The 21124-nt window shown below is 41.3% G+C and overlaps 2 protein-coding genes across 4 annotated transcripts in view; one reads left to right on the top strand and one right to left on the bottom strand.

Moving 5' to 3' along the window:
• ALMS1 (ALMS1 centrosome and basal body associated protein) overlaps positions 1–21124 on the bottom strand; it is a 158326-nt gene that overhangs the window by 50616 nt on the left and 86586 nt on the right. For all 3 annotated transcript variants that reach the window (XM_033953800.1, XM_033953816.1, XM_033953809.1), the window contains 5 exons: positions 14781–14951; positions 10793–11955; positions 5327–5444; positions 2075–2320; positions 1673–1926 (listed from right to left, as the gene is read on the bottom strand). In XM_033953800.1, the coding sequence (XP_033809691.1) occupies positions 1673–1926; positions 2075–2320; positions 5327–5444; positions 10793–11955; positions 14781–14951 (1952 nt within the window). The remainder of the gene's footprint in view (positions 1–1672; positions 1927–2074; positions 2321–5326; positions 5445–10792; positions 11956–14780; positions 14952–21124) is intronic.
• LOC117364542 (small nuclear ribonucleoprotein Sm D1-like) lies at positions 15904–16245 on the top strand. The gene is made up of 2 exons (XM_033953827.1): positions 15904–15994; positions 16118–16245. The coding sequence occupies exons 1-2, from the start codon at positions 15904–15906 to the stop codon at positions 16243–16245; spliced, it is 219 nt and encodes a 72-aa protein (XP_033809718.1).

Genomic DNA, 21124 nt, shown 5'->3' with positions numbered 1-21124 from the left:
TACTTTTAAAACCAATAGGAGAAAATCTTTTTTTACTCAGAGAATAGTTAAGCTCTGGAATGTGTTGCCAGATGTAAGATCAGTTAATATAGCTAGTTTTAAAAAAAGGTTTGGACAAGTTCCTAGAGGAAAAGTCCATAGTCTACTGTTGAGACATGGGGGAAGCCATTGCTTGCCCTGGATCGGTAGCATGGAATGTTGCTACTATTTGGGTTTTGCCAGGTACTTGTGACTTGGATTGGTCTTTGTGAAGATGGGGTACTGGGCTGGAAGTACCATTGGTTTAACCCAGTAAGGATATTCTTATGTTCCGGTTTCTGATATTCGGAAGAAAGGTTCCCCGCAGGACAAAGCCTGCAACTCTGATACTCTTCTGGCTGAGGCAATGGCCACAAAAAAACACGGTTTTAACTGTAAGATCCGTGAGTGAGGCCTCTTCTAAAGGCTCATAGGAGGCTCAAGCAAGCACTTTGAGGACCATATTGAGACTCCAAGGAGGGAAAGGCTGGCATACAGGTGGCCAAAGACGTACAGCTCCCTTCAAGAATCTGGACACATCCAGATGAGAGGCTAGCAGATGAGAAAGGGCTCCTAAATCCTTGCTGTAAGACATTAGACTGAGGAGTTCAGGCACAGCCCAGAGTGTACGGGGAGGAGCTGAGAGAAGCAAATTTGGGTTCCTACAGATCCTCGTGGGTTGGTTAGCATAATTACCTACTGGTCAAGACTGACAGTCATGCTGCACAGGAAAAAGCATTGCCTTTGTTTTAGTAAAGATGAGCTTCATTTTTTGGTCCTGAAACTGTTTTTAAAAAAATATCCAACATTTTAACATGTTGTACACTTTCTGTAAAATTTGAAAATAAAAAATAATATATAAAAAAAAAAAAAAAATATCCAACTTAGCATTAAGCATAGCTGACTCAGCAGAACTAGTGGGGCTAAAAGGGGCCAAGATCTGGATATCATCTACATAAACATATGGGATACGATCAAGATCTGAACTGAATGCCACCAAAGGTGCCAAAAAGATATTAAACAGTGCAGAGGCCAGGATGTGTAACCTAGGGTACACCGCATATCAGTGAGAATGATTCTGATATTTCACTACCCCAAAGCACATGTTACAGCAATTTAGATATGATTAAGATTGAAACCATGACTATGTTTTCCCTACAACCCCAATATCTTTCAATCTGGTTAGATAAGCCAAGTCTCCTTCCTGAAGCCACATCTCAATCATGCACAAAACTTCATTACCTATGATCAATAATTAAATCATGAATAATGTATTGCTTACCTCAAAGGGAACGGATGTTAAGTAGCCCCAACCTCATAGTGGGTGCCTGGCCTTGTTTGAGCAATGGGGAAAATCTGAATATGGATCATAGAGGAACTAGGGGTTTTAAATAAAGGGTATGCCAGATGGAGAGAGGATAACAGCGGCCTTCCTCACTGAATAGGGATGACATTAATAGGCAGCATTAGGAAGAGTAGAGAGAGAGCAATAAAGGAAAACCAAAGTACCATACAACAACATATACAACATCATGACTGGGAGGATCCAGCTATTCGGTATGGGTGTGCCCTCTATCAACCTAGCCGTCTAGAAATCTGCCTTCATAAGAGTTCTGAACCAGCAACTGGAGAATATAACTAAAACACTTGTCACCTGTAATGCTATTCTCCCAAACAAGCTATTAGACTTGTTCTCCACATCTTCTGTTAAGTTGGCAGGATAAGCCTGTGTGCCGACCCGGCTGCAGACCGGCTTCTCTTGCATAATCCTCTCTCGGAGAGGTTCTCTCCATGGCTTTGTATGAGTAAATGGTTCAAGCCAGGTAGGACCTGGCCCAGATGCAGGTCTGTAGCTATTCTCCTTTGAGTCAGATTTCAAAATGTCTGCAGGTACAAACCAGGAAACTCCTGCAAAAAAATATTTAATTGGTTAAATCACAACTCTATGAGAACAGACCCTGGATAGTTTCACCCTAAAATTAGGGCACCGAGATCCTACACCCTTGGTCAAAGCCTCAATTATTACTATAACAGTAGGATAGAATTAAATATTAACCTCTGGCCAGATTCAGCTTGTTCTTTCTTGTCATCCTCTCCATCAGGATACTATTTGGCCACTTCTCTTCTGCCTCATTTCCTATCTGTACTTGATGCCAGTCAGGCTGGCTGAAAAATCCCTGAGTAAGTTCAGGGCCTGGAGAATTCCTGGATGCCATTTCTTTCCTGGAGGATGGGGAGGGGAAAGTCATTCCCACATCACGGGTATTTCTTTTAGTTGCACTGCTCACTATCTCCAGGTCTCCTGGAAAAGAGAGAAAATAATTCCATCTGTTGAGTGGCACAGGAATTCAGCAAGTATATACACCAGAGTAGTGAAGAGAAACCTATTTCATGGAGGAAATTTAAATCTGTTCAATCTCAAACCATGAGGTGCCAAAAAAATACAGTGTTTTGAGGTGGCGTATTCTCTAGTCAACCAAAATAATATTCCCATCTGAACAATACATTTTGGATGTGTGCATTGTGTAAGGTAGATTAAGTTGCACAGAGCTCTCTGAGGCTGCTGGCAGCACCATTATTACTCTTCAGCAGCTAGGCAGTGATGTCAGTATCTCTATTGCAATGCGGCACACAAGAGACATGTGACATTACAACACATGGTTCTCCTGCTGATATGAAATCCATACTAATGATATATATGCTCCAACATTATAAGACATAATATTAATGAAAAAAAAGCATGTCACAAATAACCTTTCAGCTCAACAACCGATTATCTTCATTGTAGAAATGAAATGAATGCCGGCTTGTAACATGCTTTCTAAATTAATTTATTATTTTGGTTTAACACCATCATATTTAAGTAGTGGATTAATAGGTCTCTTTTTTAAGCAGAAAAAAACCCCCAAATCATCCAGCAACCTCCACTACCAATATCAAATGAAAGCAGATATATATATATATGATTAAATGTAAAAAAAATGGTCCTCAGAATATAGAGTGTCAACTGCAGTAAACAAAAACTAAACTTCTGAACCATTCCTGCCAACAATCATTGGTCCACTTCATGTAAATCAGTCCTGTTTTGTGTGATTTATAAACCCCAAGGCACTTGATCTGTAATTTAAAGGGGAATTTGTAGCTTCCAATAGCGTTTTTACATCAGGTATGTGATCGCTTGTGTTAGGAACCTACGAGAGCTCAGTTTTACTTGTGTTCAGGCAACGTTTGTTGTTTTTAAGACCATTTTTGAATCGCTGTTAAAAACAGATAGTCAGTTTGTTTTCAGGGCTGTAGGTAAATCTAGCTCTGTAGGTATGAGTAGCTCTACATAGAAACATGATGGCAGATAAAAGGCCAAATGCTCCATCCAGTCTGCCCATCCGCAGTAACCATTATCTCTTCCTCTCTCTAAGAAATCCCATTTGCCTATCCATCAACTGAATCAACCTGGCTAGTGGCTTCGAGTAGGTATTAAATAAAATAGGTACCAGTATCAATCCCTGTGGTACCCAACAGGTCAGTACCCACTGTGGTGATGAGGTGCTGCCAAGCAGTATGGACTGCTGTCTAGCTGCTAGATAGGATTTGAACAAGCCAAGTATTTTGCCACTGATAGCTATTTCTGCCAGTTGTGCTAGCAGGGTATTGTGGTCAATAGTATCAAAAGCTGCAGAGAAATCCAGCAGTGCTAATTTTGAGGTAAATCCCTATCTCGTTTTCTGTAAAGATCATTTAGTAGGGATACAAAGACCATCTCCATTCTACAGCCAGGTCTGAATCCAGATTAACATGGATCTAGCCGGTCACTAAGCTGAATGCACACTGTTTGTTCCTAGAAATGGCATGTTAGACACTAGCTGGGAAATTCAGAGCTTGCCCTAGTCAAGTCTATCAACACCATTGCATTATTTAATGCTGTTGGGGTTTGTCCATTAGAATGAGAGGAGTTTCTGATGCTTGCCTGCTGCACTATTTTTGATAGGCAAAGGTTGAGGGCAAAAGCCCATCAGGATTTTGAAAAGGTCCTTCTCTGTTATTGGGTTAAAACAGTTTCCTATGTTTGTGTAAGAAGGAGGGCAAGTTTGTGTGCTCCTGGTTAATTGGCAGGAGACTGACTGAGACTGCCAGTAAATCCTGGTGGACAACTTTGTTTGTAAAATCATTAAAATTTGGTTTTAAATATTTTAGGCTGCTGTAAAGGCTTGGTGATCCTATGTCACATGTTTGCTATAGTCTAGTCTGTCCAGGTGAGATTTAAACCATCTCCTTTCCAGTTTCTGTCCTTCGAGTTTAAGGGTCTAAAGAGAATCAAGGTGAGCATTTGCAAGTAGGGCATAAGACCTATTTAGTGGTGCAATTTGGTTAACTGTGTTCTCTATTTTCTAAAGCATCCGTAAAAATAATGTATTATACAATGCTAGTTCTACCTCCACGCTAATCTACAATAAAATGGATACTGCCAGCAGTTCAAAGTCAGCCTGGATCTTAATTTACTAGGCAATATGGTGGCCATTCAATCCAAATGCATAAGCTGCCAATTTCTCTAAGGTCTTAGCTAAGAGCATATTCCAAATATCAACCTTTTCTAACTCACATTTTTTTGTTCATCTCTGATCTTCTTCTAAACTGAGGAAGGTGCCAAATGCCACCGGACAGTCACTTAGAAAAAAATTATGAATTGGAAAATGGCCTGTTCATGATAGGTGTTATTTCTAAATTCCTGTTTTCCAGTGTTCTGGGATGTTGAGCCTCCTGGAGAACAAGTCTAACATGTGACTCTTTTTTTGTGGGTTGATTACATGTGTGAATCCTCAAAGACAGAACACTAATACATTGGTACCAAAAACATTGACTCCTGTGTGACTGAGTAACACCAAGTTCAGGGGTCCATCAGGATTCTCATAGCCATAGAATGCAAATTCCTAGTTGGAGAACACCAGCTTCATTTGGCCAGAAGACACATTGGACCCAATCCACGCAATAATTACATGTCAGTGCTTTAAAACACATTCTTCGATATACAGGGAGACAATATAATTTAGCCAACACATAAGCAACATGTTCACAGACCTCCACTGAGTGCGATACCCATGCAGCCAAATTCTGGACTAGCTGGAAATGACAGTAATCAATACAGGAACTAATCACATCATATAATAATCTACAAAGTATTGTCACTGAAGAAAGCTCAACTTTCAGCTCTATCCCTTACAACATTAGGACCAGACCCTCAAAAGTAGTGGAAGTTTTACACACCCACAACTCTCATATAATCCATGTACCAACACTGGTCAGGGTGACTTACCTGCTTGTATGCCTTTGCTTAACAACCTTGTGTTTCTTTTGTTACTGAGCGCAGGACTGGGACCCCAGTTACTACTGGACATGGAAGTGGTGTCTGAGAAAATGACAGGGTCTGAAATCTATAACAAATCAAAAAACAAGCATAAGCATTTCCTCAAGTGCCTTTCCTTTTCAATAATCCCATATAAAGGTAAAGGAATTCCTTGACATGTTCTAGTCAAAACTATTGCATGGACAGTGGCATTCTATTTTTTCATTTAATCACTTCAAAAAGCCACTAAATGCAGAGGTATTCTTTAGGAGAGGCTCTTCCCTATGGTTCCCTCTAAGAGTGCAGTTTTGAGAAAATCTAATCTAATCTGGGATTTGAGTCACTATGCCTAAATAGGTTCAAGGTGACTTACAGTATAATTTTAAGAGTTACAATTTAGAACAGTACAAAGACAGCTACAGGAGATGCATGCTCCCAGCCTCCATAATATGTTATGTATTTATTTTTTATTTATTTTATTTAAAAATTTCTTACTCGCTACATCCTGTAGTTCTGTGCGAGTTACAGCGTTACATTCATAATTACAAAATCTACTACTATAAGACAACAACTTATTGTACAAACAATACATAGACATAAAATCAACTTTATTTCAGAGCTGTAGTGCAAATAACAGATTAATCCGAAGGGTATCGCATGAACAATTCTGGTTTTATCAGTTTCCTAAAACTTAATAGTGTAGGAGCTTTCTTTACTTCAAGAAGTAAGGCATTCTACTAGAGAATGACACGGGGAAAAAATCTGTCCCCGTCACTGGACCACCGTCCCCTTCACCGCCCCATCTCCGCAGCATCCACCCTTCAGCGTCCCGAGAATCTCCCTCCCTCCCCCTTACCTTCACGGCATAAAGAAACTTAAGGGAGGGAAGGCGCCCGGTCACCGATAGCGCGCGCGGCCCCTTCTCTCTCTCCCTACCTCTGGCCAAATCTATCTTCCTCTCCCTTACCTTGGTGGCGCTTTAGAAAAGAAAAGAAACTGAAGCCGGCGAAGCCTGCCTGTGCCACCTTGCAGTTGTGTGTGTGTGGGCGGAAGCTTCTTCTCTGATGCAACCGGAAGTTGCTTCAGAGGAGAAGTTTCTGCCCACATACACGCGACTGCAGGGCGGCACAGGCAGGATTCGCTGGCTTCATTTCTTTTCTAAAGCGCCGCCAAGGTAAGAAGGAAGGAGGGAGTTAGATTTGGCTGGAGGTAGGGAGGGGACCGTGCTCCTTTCCTCCCTTAACTGTGGGGACAAGGCCATTCACCGCTCCAAGGGGCGGTGGATGGCCTTGTCCCCGTGCCCACAGTGAGCACTTTTTTTCCCTCCCCCCCCCACCATTTCAGCGGGATAGCCGCGGGTAACTGCCACCGTGTCATTCTCTACATTCTACAACAACACGCCTTGAACTGCTAACATTGAGTGATGATAGCTCCTTAATCTCACCTGCTTCTATGAAGGCTTGATATATACTGAGCAGTATTAGTTGATATACGATAAGGTATGGTGGGGAGCAAAAGTTTGTGAACACCCAGTCAGAAGTTATAGATCTAGCAAGTGTGCTAAGGAAACTAACCCCTCTTTAGCGCACGCTAAACGCTAACGCATCCATAGACTTATAATAGGCGCGTTAGCATTTAGCGTGTGCCAAAAAGCATAGCGCACCTTAGTAAAAGGAGCCCTAAGGCTATAATGGTCTATTTTACTTCCCAGTGTTCTTCAGTAAACATTTTTATTTAATTGAAAGCATGTTTCTGTATAAACATTGTGATAGTTCAGTGTTTTTCAAAGAAATTCAGACTAAACCCATCAGAGCACAGGTGAGTGAATTTAAATCTTGCTTTTAAATTCATACTACAATAATTACTATTCACATTTGAGGGTGGTATTTACTAATAATTTCTCTAATAATTTTTATTTCTAATAATTAATTATTAAATAACTGTGAACTGTAACCGAACACACAGTAATTGTTTTTTCAGCCAATCTTAACTGAGATTTCTGATCTTTTTGGATACAAACGTGTTTTCTTTTAAAATTTATTATATTTTAGTTTGTTTTCTTTGCAGAAATAAGCCAAAAAGAGGAGCAGAACTCAAGTCCTGAGACCCGGGCACAGGTTACTGCTTTACGAAATGAAGGTCTCTCATATCGCAGAATTGCATCATCATTGAAAATTTCACCTGGAGTGGTGCATGCTACACTTGAACATGTGAAAGATACTGGATCGCACCTGAAAAGTTTTCTGGAATCAAGGAAACCTCCAGTTCCGTTAGCAATCTCTACACCCTTAAAGGTTGATGCAGCGGAAAATAATTGATAATTGGCACTTATATCCGTCAGTTGGAATCTAGCTTTTCTTTATACTATATTTCCTTTATTCCTGTCGATTTTTCTTACATCTTGCCTTTCTTTCTAGGAGTAGAGGTAGGTTATAGGGATAGGATTAGAGGACTAGAGAAAGTTACATAATTAGTCAGGGACACTGTTCAGGCAATTAGGCCTGAAGGGCCGCCGCGGGTGCGGACCGCTGGGCAGGATGGACCTCTGGTCTGCCTCAGCGGAGGCAACTTCTTATGTTCTTATGTTTGTTTCCTTTTAATGGAGGTTTAAATAGAGAGACAATAATTGTATTTGAAGTTTGGGGTTGTAATAGGACAGAGTATCCTACCAGGCTTCAAGGAAGGATTGGATAAATTCCTGAAGAACGCGGGGGTTGAGGGATACAGATAGAGGTAGAGATAAGTTATGAAAGGGCTTACAGAGCAGGATAAGGGGATTAAAAAGGCTTAAACGCCGATCACCTTACAGGTCATGGACCTGATGGGCAGCCGCAGGAGTGGACTGCTGGGCGCGATGGACCTCTGGTCTGACCCAGCGGAGGCAACTTCTTATGTTCTTATGATTATTTTCTTTATTATAATTTGTTCCTTATTGTAACCCTATTTTCTGTGACAAGATTGTATGCTTGTATAAATTTGAAAAATCTTAAAAAAAAAAAAGAAAGAAAGAAAGATACTGGATCAGAGGAACAGATGGTGAAAATGTGCAGTTTCCTCCTCAGTAATTCAGGAAAGGACAATAAGGTGGCAAGGGACGGGGTGCAGGGGTTGGTAGAGTGGGTTGGTTGAAAACTCAAGGTTAATTTTGTGAACCTTATTGTAGAAGTTCTCAGCCATAGTCTGGGGGAGAGAGTGACGGAGGGGTTGGAGGTGAGGGAACCTTGAGTAAGGAGTTCAGTATGGCAAAGAGGCAGCAAAGGTTGGAGCTGAGAGAGTCATTCAGGCAGATTTGGGAAATGAGAGAGCAGACTGGAAGGAGGTCAGGAAGAATTTGAAATGAATGAAGTCAGCATGAGTGTGGGATTTGAGCCAGAGCTGTTCAGCAAACCTGGCACAGCAGCTTAAGTAACAGATTTTACAGTTTAGCCAGGGCTGGGGTCTGGGGTGCCTTACAGAGTGTGGGATATGGGGGGAGCAAGCATATTTAGAACAGAGGAGAGTGTGTTGTTATAGGAGGAGACAACCTCATTTACAGACTCGTGTAGCATAGTGGTAGAGAGGAAGGGCAAAACTGGTGGAGAGAGTGCTGGGGTCGATGGCTCGAAGATTCCTAAATGTACAAGAGGAGATCGGCCTGGGCTGAGGGTGGGAGAAGGTGATGGACTGTGAAGGTTATCAGATAATGGTCAGAGAGGGGAAGGACTGCCGTGGAGAGATTAGTGAAAGAGCAGTTACTAGGTACTTCCAGGTGATTCACACTGGTTAGTGTGTTGGCAGACAGGATGCTGGGCCCAGTATTCCATATTGGTCTGACCCAGCATGGCACTTCTTATACCATATTTGGAGGAGTATGCAGAAAGATTATGACCAGTAACACAACTGGCATGAGACATAATAGGTTCTGAATAACCCTATAAATACCGGACATGAATGCAAGGAGTCTTATAAGAGGTGCATAGCCCTGGAATAAATCTGCTATGACAAAATTCAGTAGTGCTGATCTTGCAGAAGGACTGAACGTTATTTTGTTTCACTAGCTGTCATGACACAACATGAAAAGCAAGGCAGGTATTATTGCTTTCTGAAGTAATTTTATAAGAGGGTATAAAAAAATTCCAGAAAGCACCCATTTCATGTCAATAATTCACATGACTCCAGGAATAAGCTCCTGTAACACACAAATGATCTTGAACAAAGTTAACAAGACAGATACAATCTTGTGTGTTTACACTCTTATTTTTTAAAGTGCATGTATACTTCATAGGTGCACCCAACACTATCGCCAAGAACATTCATGCACTGTACTGTCTGCACAAAAGTGCATCTGCCCATGTCAGCATCTGCGTGATTTTATAAGAGCCATTTTCTGCTTATTAAACACATTTTATATGCAGGAAACACTATAAAAATTACCCCTCCTATGGAACTGTGATAATCATGGCTAAATTACAAAATTAAAAGTCAAATATAGATTTTGGAGGGCCCCTAAACTACTCCTGGAGGATTTCTATGCAAAATTAAAAATTCTGTGCACGGTTTTTTTTATTTTGCAATATACTGCATTCTTTATTTGTAAATTTTTTATTTTTATTTTTTGCATAGAATTCCTTCCCCACTCCAGCAAAAATGCCTGATCTTCCATGTTCCAGAACTGATACCTAAGCTGTTACCTAGCTCAGGCTCAATATCACTCTCCAACTAGCTTGAACCCCACTTTAAACTTGATGTCCCTCCTACCTTGCCCTCTGGCAGATTCAATGTGTAGTTTATTCTGTTCCCTACCCAGTTTTTTTCTTCTCTCTATCCCTCCCGGTGCACTCACATCCTATACCTTTGTAAACTCCCTTCCCCCAAAAGATACCCAATGTTCTCATTCATACCTCTCCCAAGAGCACATATATCCTATCTCTGTTTCTTAAATCTCTCTTGCTTCCATTACACATACTTCCATAGCTCTCTAGAATGTCCTCTGAACCCCCTTCTCAGCACGCACAGAAGCAGGGAGCAGGAAGGGAGAGGCTGCATTCCAGGTAGTGTCCTGCTCCTCTTATGCACAGGTTCTCACTGCTGAATATGAACCATGTAAGACATCCTAGTGCCCTGTGGTTCGAATTCAGTAGTGAGAGTTAGTGTGGCGAAGGAGAAGGACATGGCCTGATAAGCAGCCGTTCTCCTTCTGCTACTCCATTTGTTTTGAATGCTGGGAAGAGAGGGGCCCAATAGATAATGAATAGGTCAAGCCAGGTGTGCATGCTTGGGGTAGGGAGGCTCAGTGTGTAAGTTCTGGAGATTTAATTGTGTAGGCTGCTGTACCTCCTTGGGCTCTGTGCAGGATTCTGTGTGGCAAAAACCGGAAAATTCTGAGTAAATTCTTCATTGTGCAGAATTCCCCCAGAATATTTAAAAAATAAAAATAAAAAAAAATCAATCACATACCTGGAAGTCATTTTTGCTTCTTTGCAGCTCAGAGAATGGCATTCTTAAGTGTTCCTTCTCCAGGGTTTTTCTGCTTCCCTTGCCTTGGTTTTTGGCACGGCCTTTTTGTTGATTAATAGTGCTGTACAGCTGAGACAGCTTTGGTGGCACATGAACCTTCTGTGGTCCAAAAGCTCTGATAAGTCTGGCAGTATCAATGGTAGAAATGGAACTGCCTGTCTCATTCTGTGCCACCATTTCACTATTAGTTTGGGTTGCCACCTCAGATTCAGTAATGTCAGTCGTGCTACTGGGGTCTTCCTTAGAAACTTCACTTGGTGACTCTAAATACCTCTTTTGCTGTAAGATTCTTCTGATACGTTCAGTGGAGATCTCTTCCATCTGTGCAGGTCTGGAATCTTTGAAAAGTCCAAAGTCTTGTGTTTTCTCACTATACCATGCATCTGAATGTAATGCAGAATCTGGTGAATACTGGTGAAATACCAAACCCCTTGAACCATTGTCCTGTTCTGCCTTGTGTTTTGGATGTTCAGGCATGGCACCACTATATTGGACTTCCCCTGCCATTAGTGAATGAGCAACAGGATTCTGAAGGAGCCGAGCCAGTCGATCCAGGCGTTGCACCAAGGATAGCTCACCGTTTCTGTTGTAATGGAACCAATGCTTCCTCCGCCTCTCCGTAAACCTAGCCCAAAGTTCATCCAAGCTGCCACTCAAAAGGGTGCTTCGTTTTAGTGATGCTTCTGTTCGCCACCTCCTCCCTTTGGCATCAGTCGTTTGGCTATCGGTTATTGGATAAGCTGGAATTTGTTCTCTAGCTGATAAGTTGGATTTCTTAAGCATTTCACGCCGTACAGCCATGTCATTGGTAATTTCTTCATCTCTACTATAATCCATTTGGGATCTCAGGGGGGAAATTTCATCTTCCTCTCCCTGCTGGGCACCCTCCTCCTGATAAGGCAAAAACTGAAGATGACCCTCCTTTGTGGCTGATCCATCTCTAAATAAATTTCTGTAAGGAGGCAATGTATCCCAGGTATAAGTGTAAGCACCATGAATACCAGAGTTCTGTTGAAGGTGATATACTGCTTGGGACATGCTTTTCTCACTCAGTCTGGATATGGGCTGAACTGTTGTCATCAATTCCAGATGCTTTCTGGAGTCTGAAAAAAATACCCCCAAAAAAGATTTATTGTAATGGTTATATTGTTTCCTTTAGAAACCCTAAGATCACACAAACTGTATTGTTATCAATCACTCCAAATACCAACCTAAAATATTTGAACACTGATTTGGACCCAGAGTAAATTTTTGTGTTTTACTAAAAACAGCTTTCTTCAACAAAGGGGTGACATGATCAAATTTTTTTGAACCCTTGTCTATGAGAGCTAGTCTAGTTAGAGTCAAGTATATATTGTAGTGGATGCATTCTTGAATTGTGATACTGTCAAGGCTGAATAATTTGATTTCTTGGTTACCTTATGTCAATGCTTATTTGTGCCCTTATAACTTGGTTCTCCCCCATCTTGCAATATTTTTCCTTCCTATGTCAATTTCTCAGAGTTGTTCTATTATAAGAGAAATTCTTATGTTTTGCAACTAACCCTGTTCTTTCCTTGCCAGCCTCTTACCCCTCCCCCCACATGATTGAAAATAGTGGCATATGAAGAGTTGATGATTTTGCTGTGCCTACCATGAAGGAGAGGCTAAGGTCCCAAAGAGGAGCTGCTAGTGATCCTCTGAGAAGACTGAGAGAATCATAGACACTCTGTCCTATCTTGCCTGGCATAAGAGCCATAATTGTTTAAGTCTTCATAGAAGAGTAGATTAAAAAAGCAATGAGCTAAGATGCAGGGAAGCCAGGGTTCAAACTCCGCCAGTAAATATTGATTAATAAGCTTGATTATATGTTAGAATGTGTATAAATCTGTTTCATACTTATATATGTGTCAATAATATGATCGATATAAAATTATTGAGAACTAGAAGGATCAACAGATACCAATAATACCTCTCACTACTATATTATTTTAAATTTTTGTGGTCCATCAGAAGGTAGATATATCTATCAACACCTATATTTTTCATAGGTCTTTTTTCCATATATAAATACTCCAATATATTTTAAATCACCTTCCAAACTTGTAATTTTAAACAGCTCAAAGCTTCTCATATTTATTTAGCCACAAAAACCTTGAGCATCATGGAATCCTACTGACCATGGAATCACAAAAACAAAAGAGCTTGTTAAGATTTAAAAGGCTGTTTCCTAAACCTGATAAAAAAAATCTGAATGTTTCCCAAAAATAAACCCCCAACAGGATTAAAACCAGCCAATTGCAGAAATGAATAATTTGAAAGCTTTGGTTCCCTTTACAATAGTAACAGGATTGGCTCAGCCTGTCCATCCTATCACTTGGCAGCCCTGAGTTTTAGTTATATGGAGCTCAGAGTCAAAATAAGTGAACATAATTGCCTACAATCCTACTATATCAGGCTGATATTTAACAACTTCAAGTTGTATTTCTAATGTACAGAAAGGGGCTGGAGTAGGATCCAATTACCCCTACATTCTTTGACAATTAATTGTTTAAGCTTATGTATAGCACCCTGTACTTCTAGGCCCCTCCCCTGGCTTCTCCATCCTCCCCCTTCTACTTTCCCTCTTCCTCTCTGATCTGTCGCCTTGAGCTTGTATAGGTTTGTGCAACTCACAAATGGAAGATTAGATTACAAATTTGTAGTTTTATCTGCTAATTTTTTTTTTTCTTTGAGTCTTACCAGCCCAGTCCAGATGTGTGGGCAGAAAATAACTAGCATATTTATATCACCTTACATCAGGGGTTCTCAATTCGGTTCTTGAGACACATCTAGCTAGTCAGGTTCTTGGGATAACCACAATGAATATGCATGAAATAGGATATCCCAAGTACCTGACTAGCTAGGTGTGTCCCATTGGTCCAGGATGAGAACCCTTGCCTTATATAGAATGTTGCTTAATCTCTCCTATATCTTAGCCTATAACAGTTAAGAACCTACTCACTCCTTAAGCAGGGATGTAAATTGGAATTAATGCCCATAGAATAGGGTCATTTTGTGCGTCCAGCTGCCATAAGTTATGAGCCACTTTAACTGGTCAGAATAAATTTAATTGGAGTCTGTATTATCTAAACCATCAAAAAATTACAGACCCAAACAATCAGTCTCCAATTTACTAATATAGGGAATAACACAATTCCTTTCTCATCTTCTCATAGTTATTCATTTATTATTATAACTCACTCAATACTAGAGCCATCAGAAGCGGCACTCTAAAAGAATAGTTTATAGAGTTTCTTTGCCGCTGGGGTTCCTCATCGGCTCACATGTATAAACTAAATGGAAGTTTTTAAAGTGCTTTAATGTATATATAACTTATATTTTTATATGTTTTAAATGCTTAATATACTCTATCACATATACTTTAACACAGCACAGTAAAAACTTTTCTTAGCTGCCTGCAACATTCAAAATGCACCGCCGCCGACATGCATGTTTCATATTATAAATCACTGCTTCAGGGCGCAGTCATCTGTTTAGCTAGAAACTTGTTAAACCTGCAGTGGTTGGATCTACAGCCTCAGCACCCTGGGGTTGTGGGTTCAAACCCCATGCTGCTCCTTGTGATCCTGGGCAAGTCACTTAATCCTCCATAGCCCCAGGTACGTTAGATAGATTGTGAGCCCACCGGGACAGATAGAGAAAACGCTTGAGTACCTGATTGTAAAACCGCTTAGATAACCTTGATAGGCGGTATATAAAATCCTAATAAAACTTAAAAACTTAAACTTAAATTTCCTGTACAAGGAGATAATAACAACTAGACCAGAAGCATCGACTCTTTGCATTATCCTGTTTGTATGTTCTGCCCCTCTTAGTAGAGGAGTGTTCTTTTTCCTAGCTTGAGAAATGGTAGAATAAAATCCACCATGGGAGATTATAAAATCACCTGTTATTACATCCTGTGGAGTCACCTCTTTTTCTTCCCAGGCTCTTTTAGGTTCTGCTCTTCGGCTGTAGATACCTTCCTTGTGTTTAATGGTTATGCTTTCTGAATCATCACTTTCCCTTGAGCCGAGCACTTCTGCAGGAAACTGTGGAGCAATAGCATCATTTGATCCTGCAAAGAAGGGGGGGGGGGGGGGAAAAAAACAGTGGTGTACACATATATGAAACATTTGATAATACTCATTCTTTTGTGTTTTGTTTTCTGCTCTTTTAACAATTTTCTAAATGCTCTATTGATCTAACAACTTTCTTCTGATTTTTTGGACTTGCTAATCGGTCCCAGTTTAGCCCAGCCATCATGAATTGAGAGAGACAGATCACATTTTTTTCCCAGAATCTGACAGAATGCATTGTGAATTTTGTCTTCCCTATTCGTGTTGTGTTCCTGCAATTTTGGTGTAACTATGGCAGCAAGACCCAGAACATATATACAAACCACCAGAGCAATAATAAGATAAGTCTGGCTATTATATATTTTTTGAGCTGTTGCCTAATAGTAAAAATTTGGTAGTGCAGTGATAGAAACATTTCATGACAGCGTTTTAAACAACCGGAGCTTTCTGGGGGTTTTGGTCAGAGAAAAAAAAAAAAAATCTGTTTCTAAGCAGTATTTGGCAATTTATGACAACTGTGAGAGATTGTTTGCTAGATAAGAATTACGTACCTCTTCATTTTTTCTCATGAGCATACATTTTTTCTCATAAGCATACATTCTATAAATGGTACCTAGCTTAAGTGCTCTAATCATGGATGTCTGGAGACGCTTAACTTAGTTCTGCAGGCAACTTACCCTCTCTTCTACAAAGCCGCACAGTAAAGGCCCCGAAACCCATAGAGATTTAAAGGGCTTCGGGCTGTTGCCGCACGGTAAGTGCTAGCACGACTTTGTAAAAGAGGCCCTTAATTGTTAATTGGTTTAAATGGTGAGGTAATTGACTATGCCATTAAAAATCAATTTAAATTTAAATTCAAATCAAATGTTGATTGAGCGCTAGAGCTTTTTGGCTGTATATCTTCTTTGGAGATCGCGGTTTTCCGACTTCTCCTCTTTATCAGCAGCCAGCATGAAGCTTGTCAGATGTCTAATGAAATTTAGTCATGAGACTGTGACTGTTGAGCTGAAGAATGGAACCCAGGTCCATGGAACAATCACAGGTGTGGTTGTCAGCATGAATACCTATCTTAAAGCTGTGAAAATGACCCTACTGAATAGAGAATCTGTGCAGCTGGAAACCTTGAGTATTTGAGGAAATAACATTCAATACTTTATTCTACCAGAAAGCTTGCCTCTTGATACCCTGCTAGTTGATGTTGAGCCCACAATGAAATCCAAAAAGAGGGAAGCTGTTGCAGGGAAAGGAAGAGGTAGAGGCCGTGGCAGAGGAAGAGGAGGACCCCGGCGATAATTTTTCCTTCAACAGCACAGATGCCAAGACCAGAAGATATGGAATATTTTTTGTACAGGTTTTGTTTCAGTTTTTAATAAATAAGTATGAACAACAACAAAAAAAGTCAATTAAAGAAAACCCATTATTTTAATGATCAATTTAGGTTACGCACAGATATACATGTGGCACTTAACAATGCCTACTTTGAGGTGGCCTCTGATGCCTAATGATACCTACCTGAAAAGTAGACATGGTTAGGGGGCGGAGAATAGGCACGGTTGATTTAGGCGCCTCCAGGAATTGTAGTTAGGCACTGGTAAAGTAAGCTAGGAAAACCCTGGCCTAATATACTGACGCCTGTCACGAGGACACGTAGTGATCCCTAAGCACGCCTAGGCACCTCTAGGTGGGATTATATAAAGGACACCTAGTGGTTGATTAACAACTGCACAGAGCAGCGCATACAAGTTAGGTACCACTAGGCGCTGTTCAAAGAATCAGGCCTTAAGTGCTGTTGCTAAACTGCATCCTCAGTCTCTAACAGTATTCCTAGTCCCAGATGACTCCAGGATCTAAGTCCAGATCAAACAGTAGTACAGTTGAGCCTTAATTTTGTGTGTATTTACGAAATCCACTGTTAACAAGATAACCTATTTTTTGCATTTAGTTCAGATATGTCACATCTACTGCACCTTTCTTGCCTGTTGAGAACATGTATAAACTATCATTGTTTGAAAGCAAGCGTGGTATGTACAATAGTTGCATGAAATAAGATAGATATATTTCAGCACACTTGATTTATGGCCATTACCTTAACACTTGTGCTGTCCTTTACTATATTAATGTTAGAAATTGAAACTTTTTCTATATTACTGGAGTTTTGTAAAAAACAAAATAAAACAAAAAAAACACATTAAACTTCACTTCCCAATTTCTCTGATTCGCATCAAGCACGTATACATTTTTGCTTTCAGGCAACGATATGGTCTAAGCTAGGGCTCAACAAATCTTGGATGTCAGATCACCATAGCAACCTCAAATTTTACCCTGGCACTCAGGATTTTCACAGCCGCCTTCAGTTACCATCGCTTCCACTGCAGGAATAGCATATTCCTGTCTACCTACACCATGTGCTCTCAGTGAATTTGAGTTGTGTGGTATCCAAACTCCAATGCTTTTCCATGGACCACAAGAGTTCAGTTTTAGAAAGCATGTGGAAAGAGAAATCCAGATGTTCCAGCAACAGGCAAGAGGACGGAGAATTTCTACACTATTTTACAAGAGTCTCTGTCAAATGCAGAAGCCACCCTTTAAGACATTAATATTCTTCTCTTATATGTCTGCTGGACACCTAGTGATAATACTGTAAGATTACCTGCAGACGTCAAATTAGCCATTTATTGTATGTACCCAGGAGTCACTAAGTCTACCCTCCCTAAAGGCTGGGGATAGAATTGGGGAGTGAAGGGGTGTTCTGGGGAGGGAGGAGGTGTATTAATGCTGCAGGGGGGATAAGGTGGGGGTTTTGTCATAATTGCATATTGAATGCTGCATTCCTACATAAAAAGTATATGTCAGCTTGTAAAATATATTCCTAGTTGTATAATTTTGGTATAAACAAACTTTTGTTGTTTGTCAGTGTACGAATAGATAGCAGTCATTGCTGTGAGTGATAACTTAAGAACATAAGAATAGCTTTACTGGGTCAGACCGGTGGTCCATCAAGCCCAGTAACCCATTTTCACGGTGGCCAATCCAGGTCACTAGTACCTGGCCAAAACCCAAGGAGTAGCAACATTCCATGCTATTGATCCAGGGCAAGCAGTGGCTTCTCCCAGGTCTCTTAGACCTCTGAATTAATGTTGTATAATTAGCATGACTGTAACAAAGAATCAGATCCATTAAAATCTGACACCGAGCTGAGTAAAAAAAATAATCTGTCACATTAAAATGCCAAACTGTATATATACAGTGTATTTTATTTACAATATGCTACAAAATGAAAGTCTATGCATTGTCTGCTTATAAGATATTGTGCGTATTTGGTGTCCTTGGTTTTGATTTGCTTCAGCTTTTCAGTTACACATGACTGCGCGGTAGGTGGGAAAGAACTTTCTCCAGAGAAACATGCACAGATCGTAATTCTGGATAAAGAAAGAAACCAATAAGAGCAATTGCAAAGAAGCTGAAATTTGCTCATTCAACTGTTGTAGTTAACAGTCAGATGAAATGAAGAGTTGAACAGTTTTTTCAATCTCTCAGGTCAAGCAAGAGCTACAGATATGCAAATGGACAACGTGATCATAAATGCAGCTAAGCATTCTCCAAGAGCATCTATAATAATAAAATGCTAAGCGTGCATGCGCACTCTCACTGCGTATTCCCTGAGATCTGATCTGTCGGGCTGTGGCGGTAGGAGTGCACATGCGCGCCAGACAAGCCTCCCTGCTCTCCACCTCACACAATACGGCCCTACCGGCCGAAGTTTCTTTTTAACTTAAAAGACGCTGCAGCAGCTCCTTTCAACAAGCTGCTCCTGCGTCGGAGAAGGCGGCGATCGTGAGAGGAGCCGCCGGAAAGTTAAACTAGTTGGGGCTCGGGCTCCTGCGTCAGAGAAGGCGGCGATCGTGAGAGGAGCTGCCGGAAAGTTAAACTGGTCGGGCCTCGGGCTGTTCGATCTGTGCAGGCTCCTCTCTTGCGGTCTTGCCGGCAGACAGGAGGGGAGCAGCTGGCTGGAAGAGAGAAGGGGACGAGCTGGGAGATGCAGCTGTAAGGAAAAGAGCACCCATGCCGTAGCCTCATTGAGGAGCTGGCAAGCCCAGGCAGGAAGGAAACTGCAGACTGACGGAGCAGAGGCAATCCTGAAAGCCTGCCTCAGTGAGTCAACACTCCCTCACTCCTCACTCTGTGAGTATTCTCCCCTTTGATGCCTGTCTCAGAAATGCTCTTCTGGGACGTTTACTTAAGAGCCTGCCTATGGGGAGTTTTAGTTGATAGCCAGTCAGTAAAAGTAGTGAGTGTAGGAGTGTCAGGAGAAGCTAGACTGAGGGAAAAAATGCTGCTGCACAGGGAAATGGAGGGAGAGGGAATGCTGCGGCTGCTGCACAGGGAAGGAGATAGGAAGAAAGACACAGGGGCAGGGAGAAAGACTGAAAGACAAAGGGGGCCAGGGAGGGAGAGAGACAGAAAGAAAGACAGCGGGAGGAAGAGAGACAGAAAGAAAAAGACATGTGTAGGGAGAGAAACAGAAAGAAAGACAGACATATATTCTAGCACCAGCGGGAGGAAGTGAGACAGAAAGATAAGAAGAAAGACACAGGGACAGGGAGGGACATAGAAAGACTGACAGATAAAGGGGGCCAGGGAGAGAGACAGACAGAAAGAAAGACAGCGGGACAGAGAGAGACAGAAATAAAGACAGACAGACATATATTCTAGCATTCTAGCAATGTAACGGGCTAAAATACTAGTCATCATGTATTATCAGAGCTAGAACTGCAGGTAGTCCACTGAAGAGGCCAAGCAACAAGACAATATATAGGAGATTATTCAATGGACTTCTATGAGAATCGGAGCAGTTACCGCCGCTGCCGGAGCTAAAACCCATGCTATGCATTCGTAAAAGAGGGGGAAAGGAAAATCAAGCTTTCAAAACTGGAAGATAACATAAAACAAATATATATAAGTCATCAGGGTAAACAACTGACCTTACTGAATTATAGAAATCAAAATTTCAGTTTAATAGATTCATGAACTGGTATTCATAAGAACATAAGCAATGCCTCTGCTGGGTCAGACCTGAGGTCCATCTTGCCCAGCAGTCCGCTCATGCGGCGGCCCAACAGGTCCAGGACCTGAGCAGTAATCCTCTATTTATACCCTTCTATTCCCTTTTCCAGCAGGAAAATGTCCAATCTTCTCTTAAATCCCAGTACTGTATTCTGCCCTATAACGTCCTCTGGAAGCGCATTCCACGCGTTGGGTAAAGAAGAACTTCCTGGCATTTGTATTGTATCTGTCCCCTTTCAACTTTTCCGAATGCCCTCTTGTTCTTTTATTTTTTGAAAGTTTGAAGAATCTGTCCCTCTCTACTCTCTCTATGCCCCTCATGATCTTATAAGTCTCTATCATATCCCCTCTAAGTCTCCTCTTCTCCAGGGAAAAGAGACCCAGTTTCTCCAATCTCTCAGCGTATGAAAGGTTTTCCATCCCTTTTATCAGACGTGTCGCTCTTCTCTGAACTCTCTCGAGTAACGCCATATCCTTCTTAAGGTATGGCGACCAAAACTGGACGCAGTATTCCAGGTGTGGGCGCACCATCGCCCGATAAGCGGCAGGATAACTTCTTTCGTCCTGGTTGTAATACCCTTCTTGATTATACCTAGCATTCTATTCGCTCTCTTAGCAGCCGCTGCGCACTGTGCCGTCGGCTTCATTGACCTGTCCACCATTACCCCCAAGTCCCTCTCTTGGGTACTCTCATTCAATAACATCCCTCCCATCATATAGTTGTACCTTGGGTTTCTGCTTCCCACATGCAATACTTTACATTTCTCAACGTTGAACTTCATTTGCCATTTTGTCGCCCATTTCCCTAGTTTGTTCAAGTCTCTTTGCAATTCCTCACAGTCCGAGCTCCCCTAAATAGTTTGGTGTCATCCGCAAATTTTATTATCTCACACTTCGTCCCTGTTTCTAGATCATTTATGAATATATTAAATAACAGCGGCCCAAGCACCGAGCCCTGCGGAACACCACTCGTGACCCTCCTCCAATCAGAGTAGTGGCCCTTCAACCCTACCCTTTGTTTCCTACCTGCCAACCGGTTTCTGATCCATCTATGAACATCTCCGTCCACCCCATGGTTCTTCAGTTTCCGGAGTAATCGTTCATGAAG

The sequence above is a fragment of the Geotrypetes seraphini genome, chromosome 1 (assembly GCF_902459505.1).
Source record: "Geotrypetes seraphini chromosome 1, aGeoSer1.1, whole genome shotgun sequence".
In the NCBI taxonomy this organism is placed as follows: domain Eukaryota; kingdom Metazoa; phylum Chordata; class Amphibia; order Gymnophiona; family Dermophiidae; genus Geotrypetes; species Geotrypetes seraphini.
Note: the sequence above shows the minus strand (reverse complement) of the source record. Positions and strands in the feature narration are given on the sequence as shown.

What these genes read in the sequence shown, in the direction of transcription:
- LOC117364542 (XM_033953827.1), top strand. Translation starts at nt 15,904, where the DNA reads ATGAAGCTTGTCAGATGTCTAATGAAATTTAGTCATGAGACTGTGACT. An exon ending in GGTCCATGGAACAATCACAG is followed by an intron (nt 15,995 to 16,117) that starts GTGTGGTTGTCA and finishes TTATTCTACCAG; the next exon opens with AAAGCTTGCCTCTTGATACC.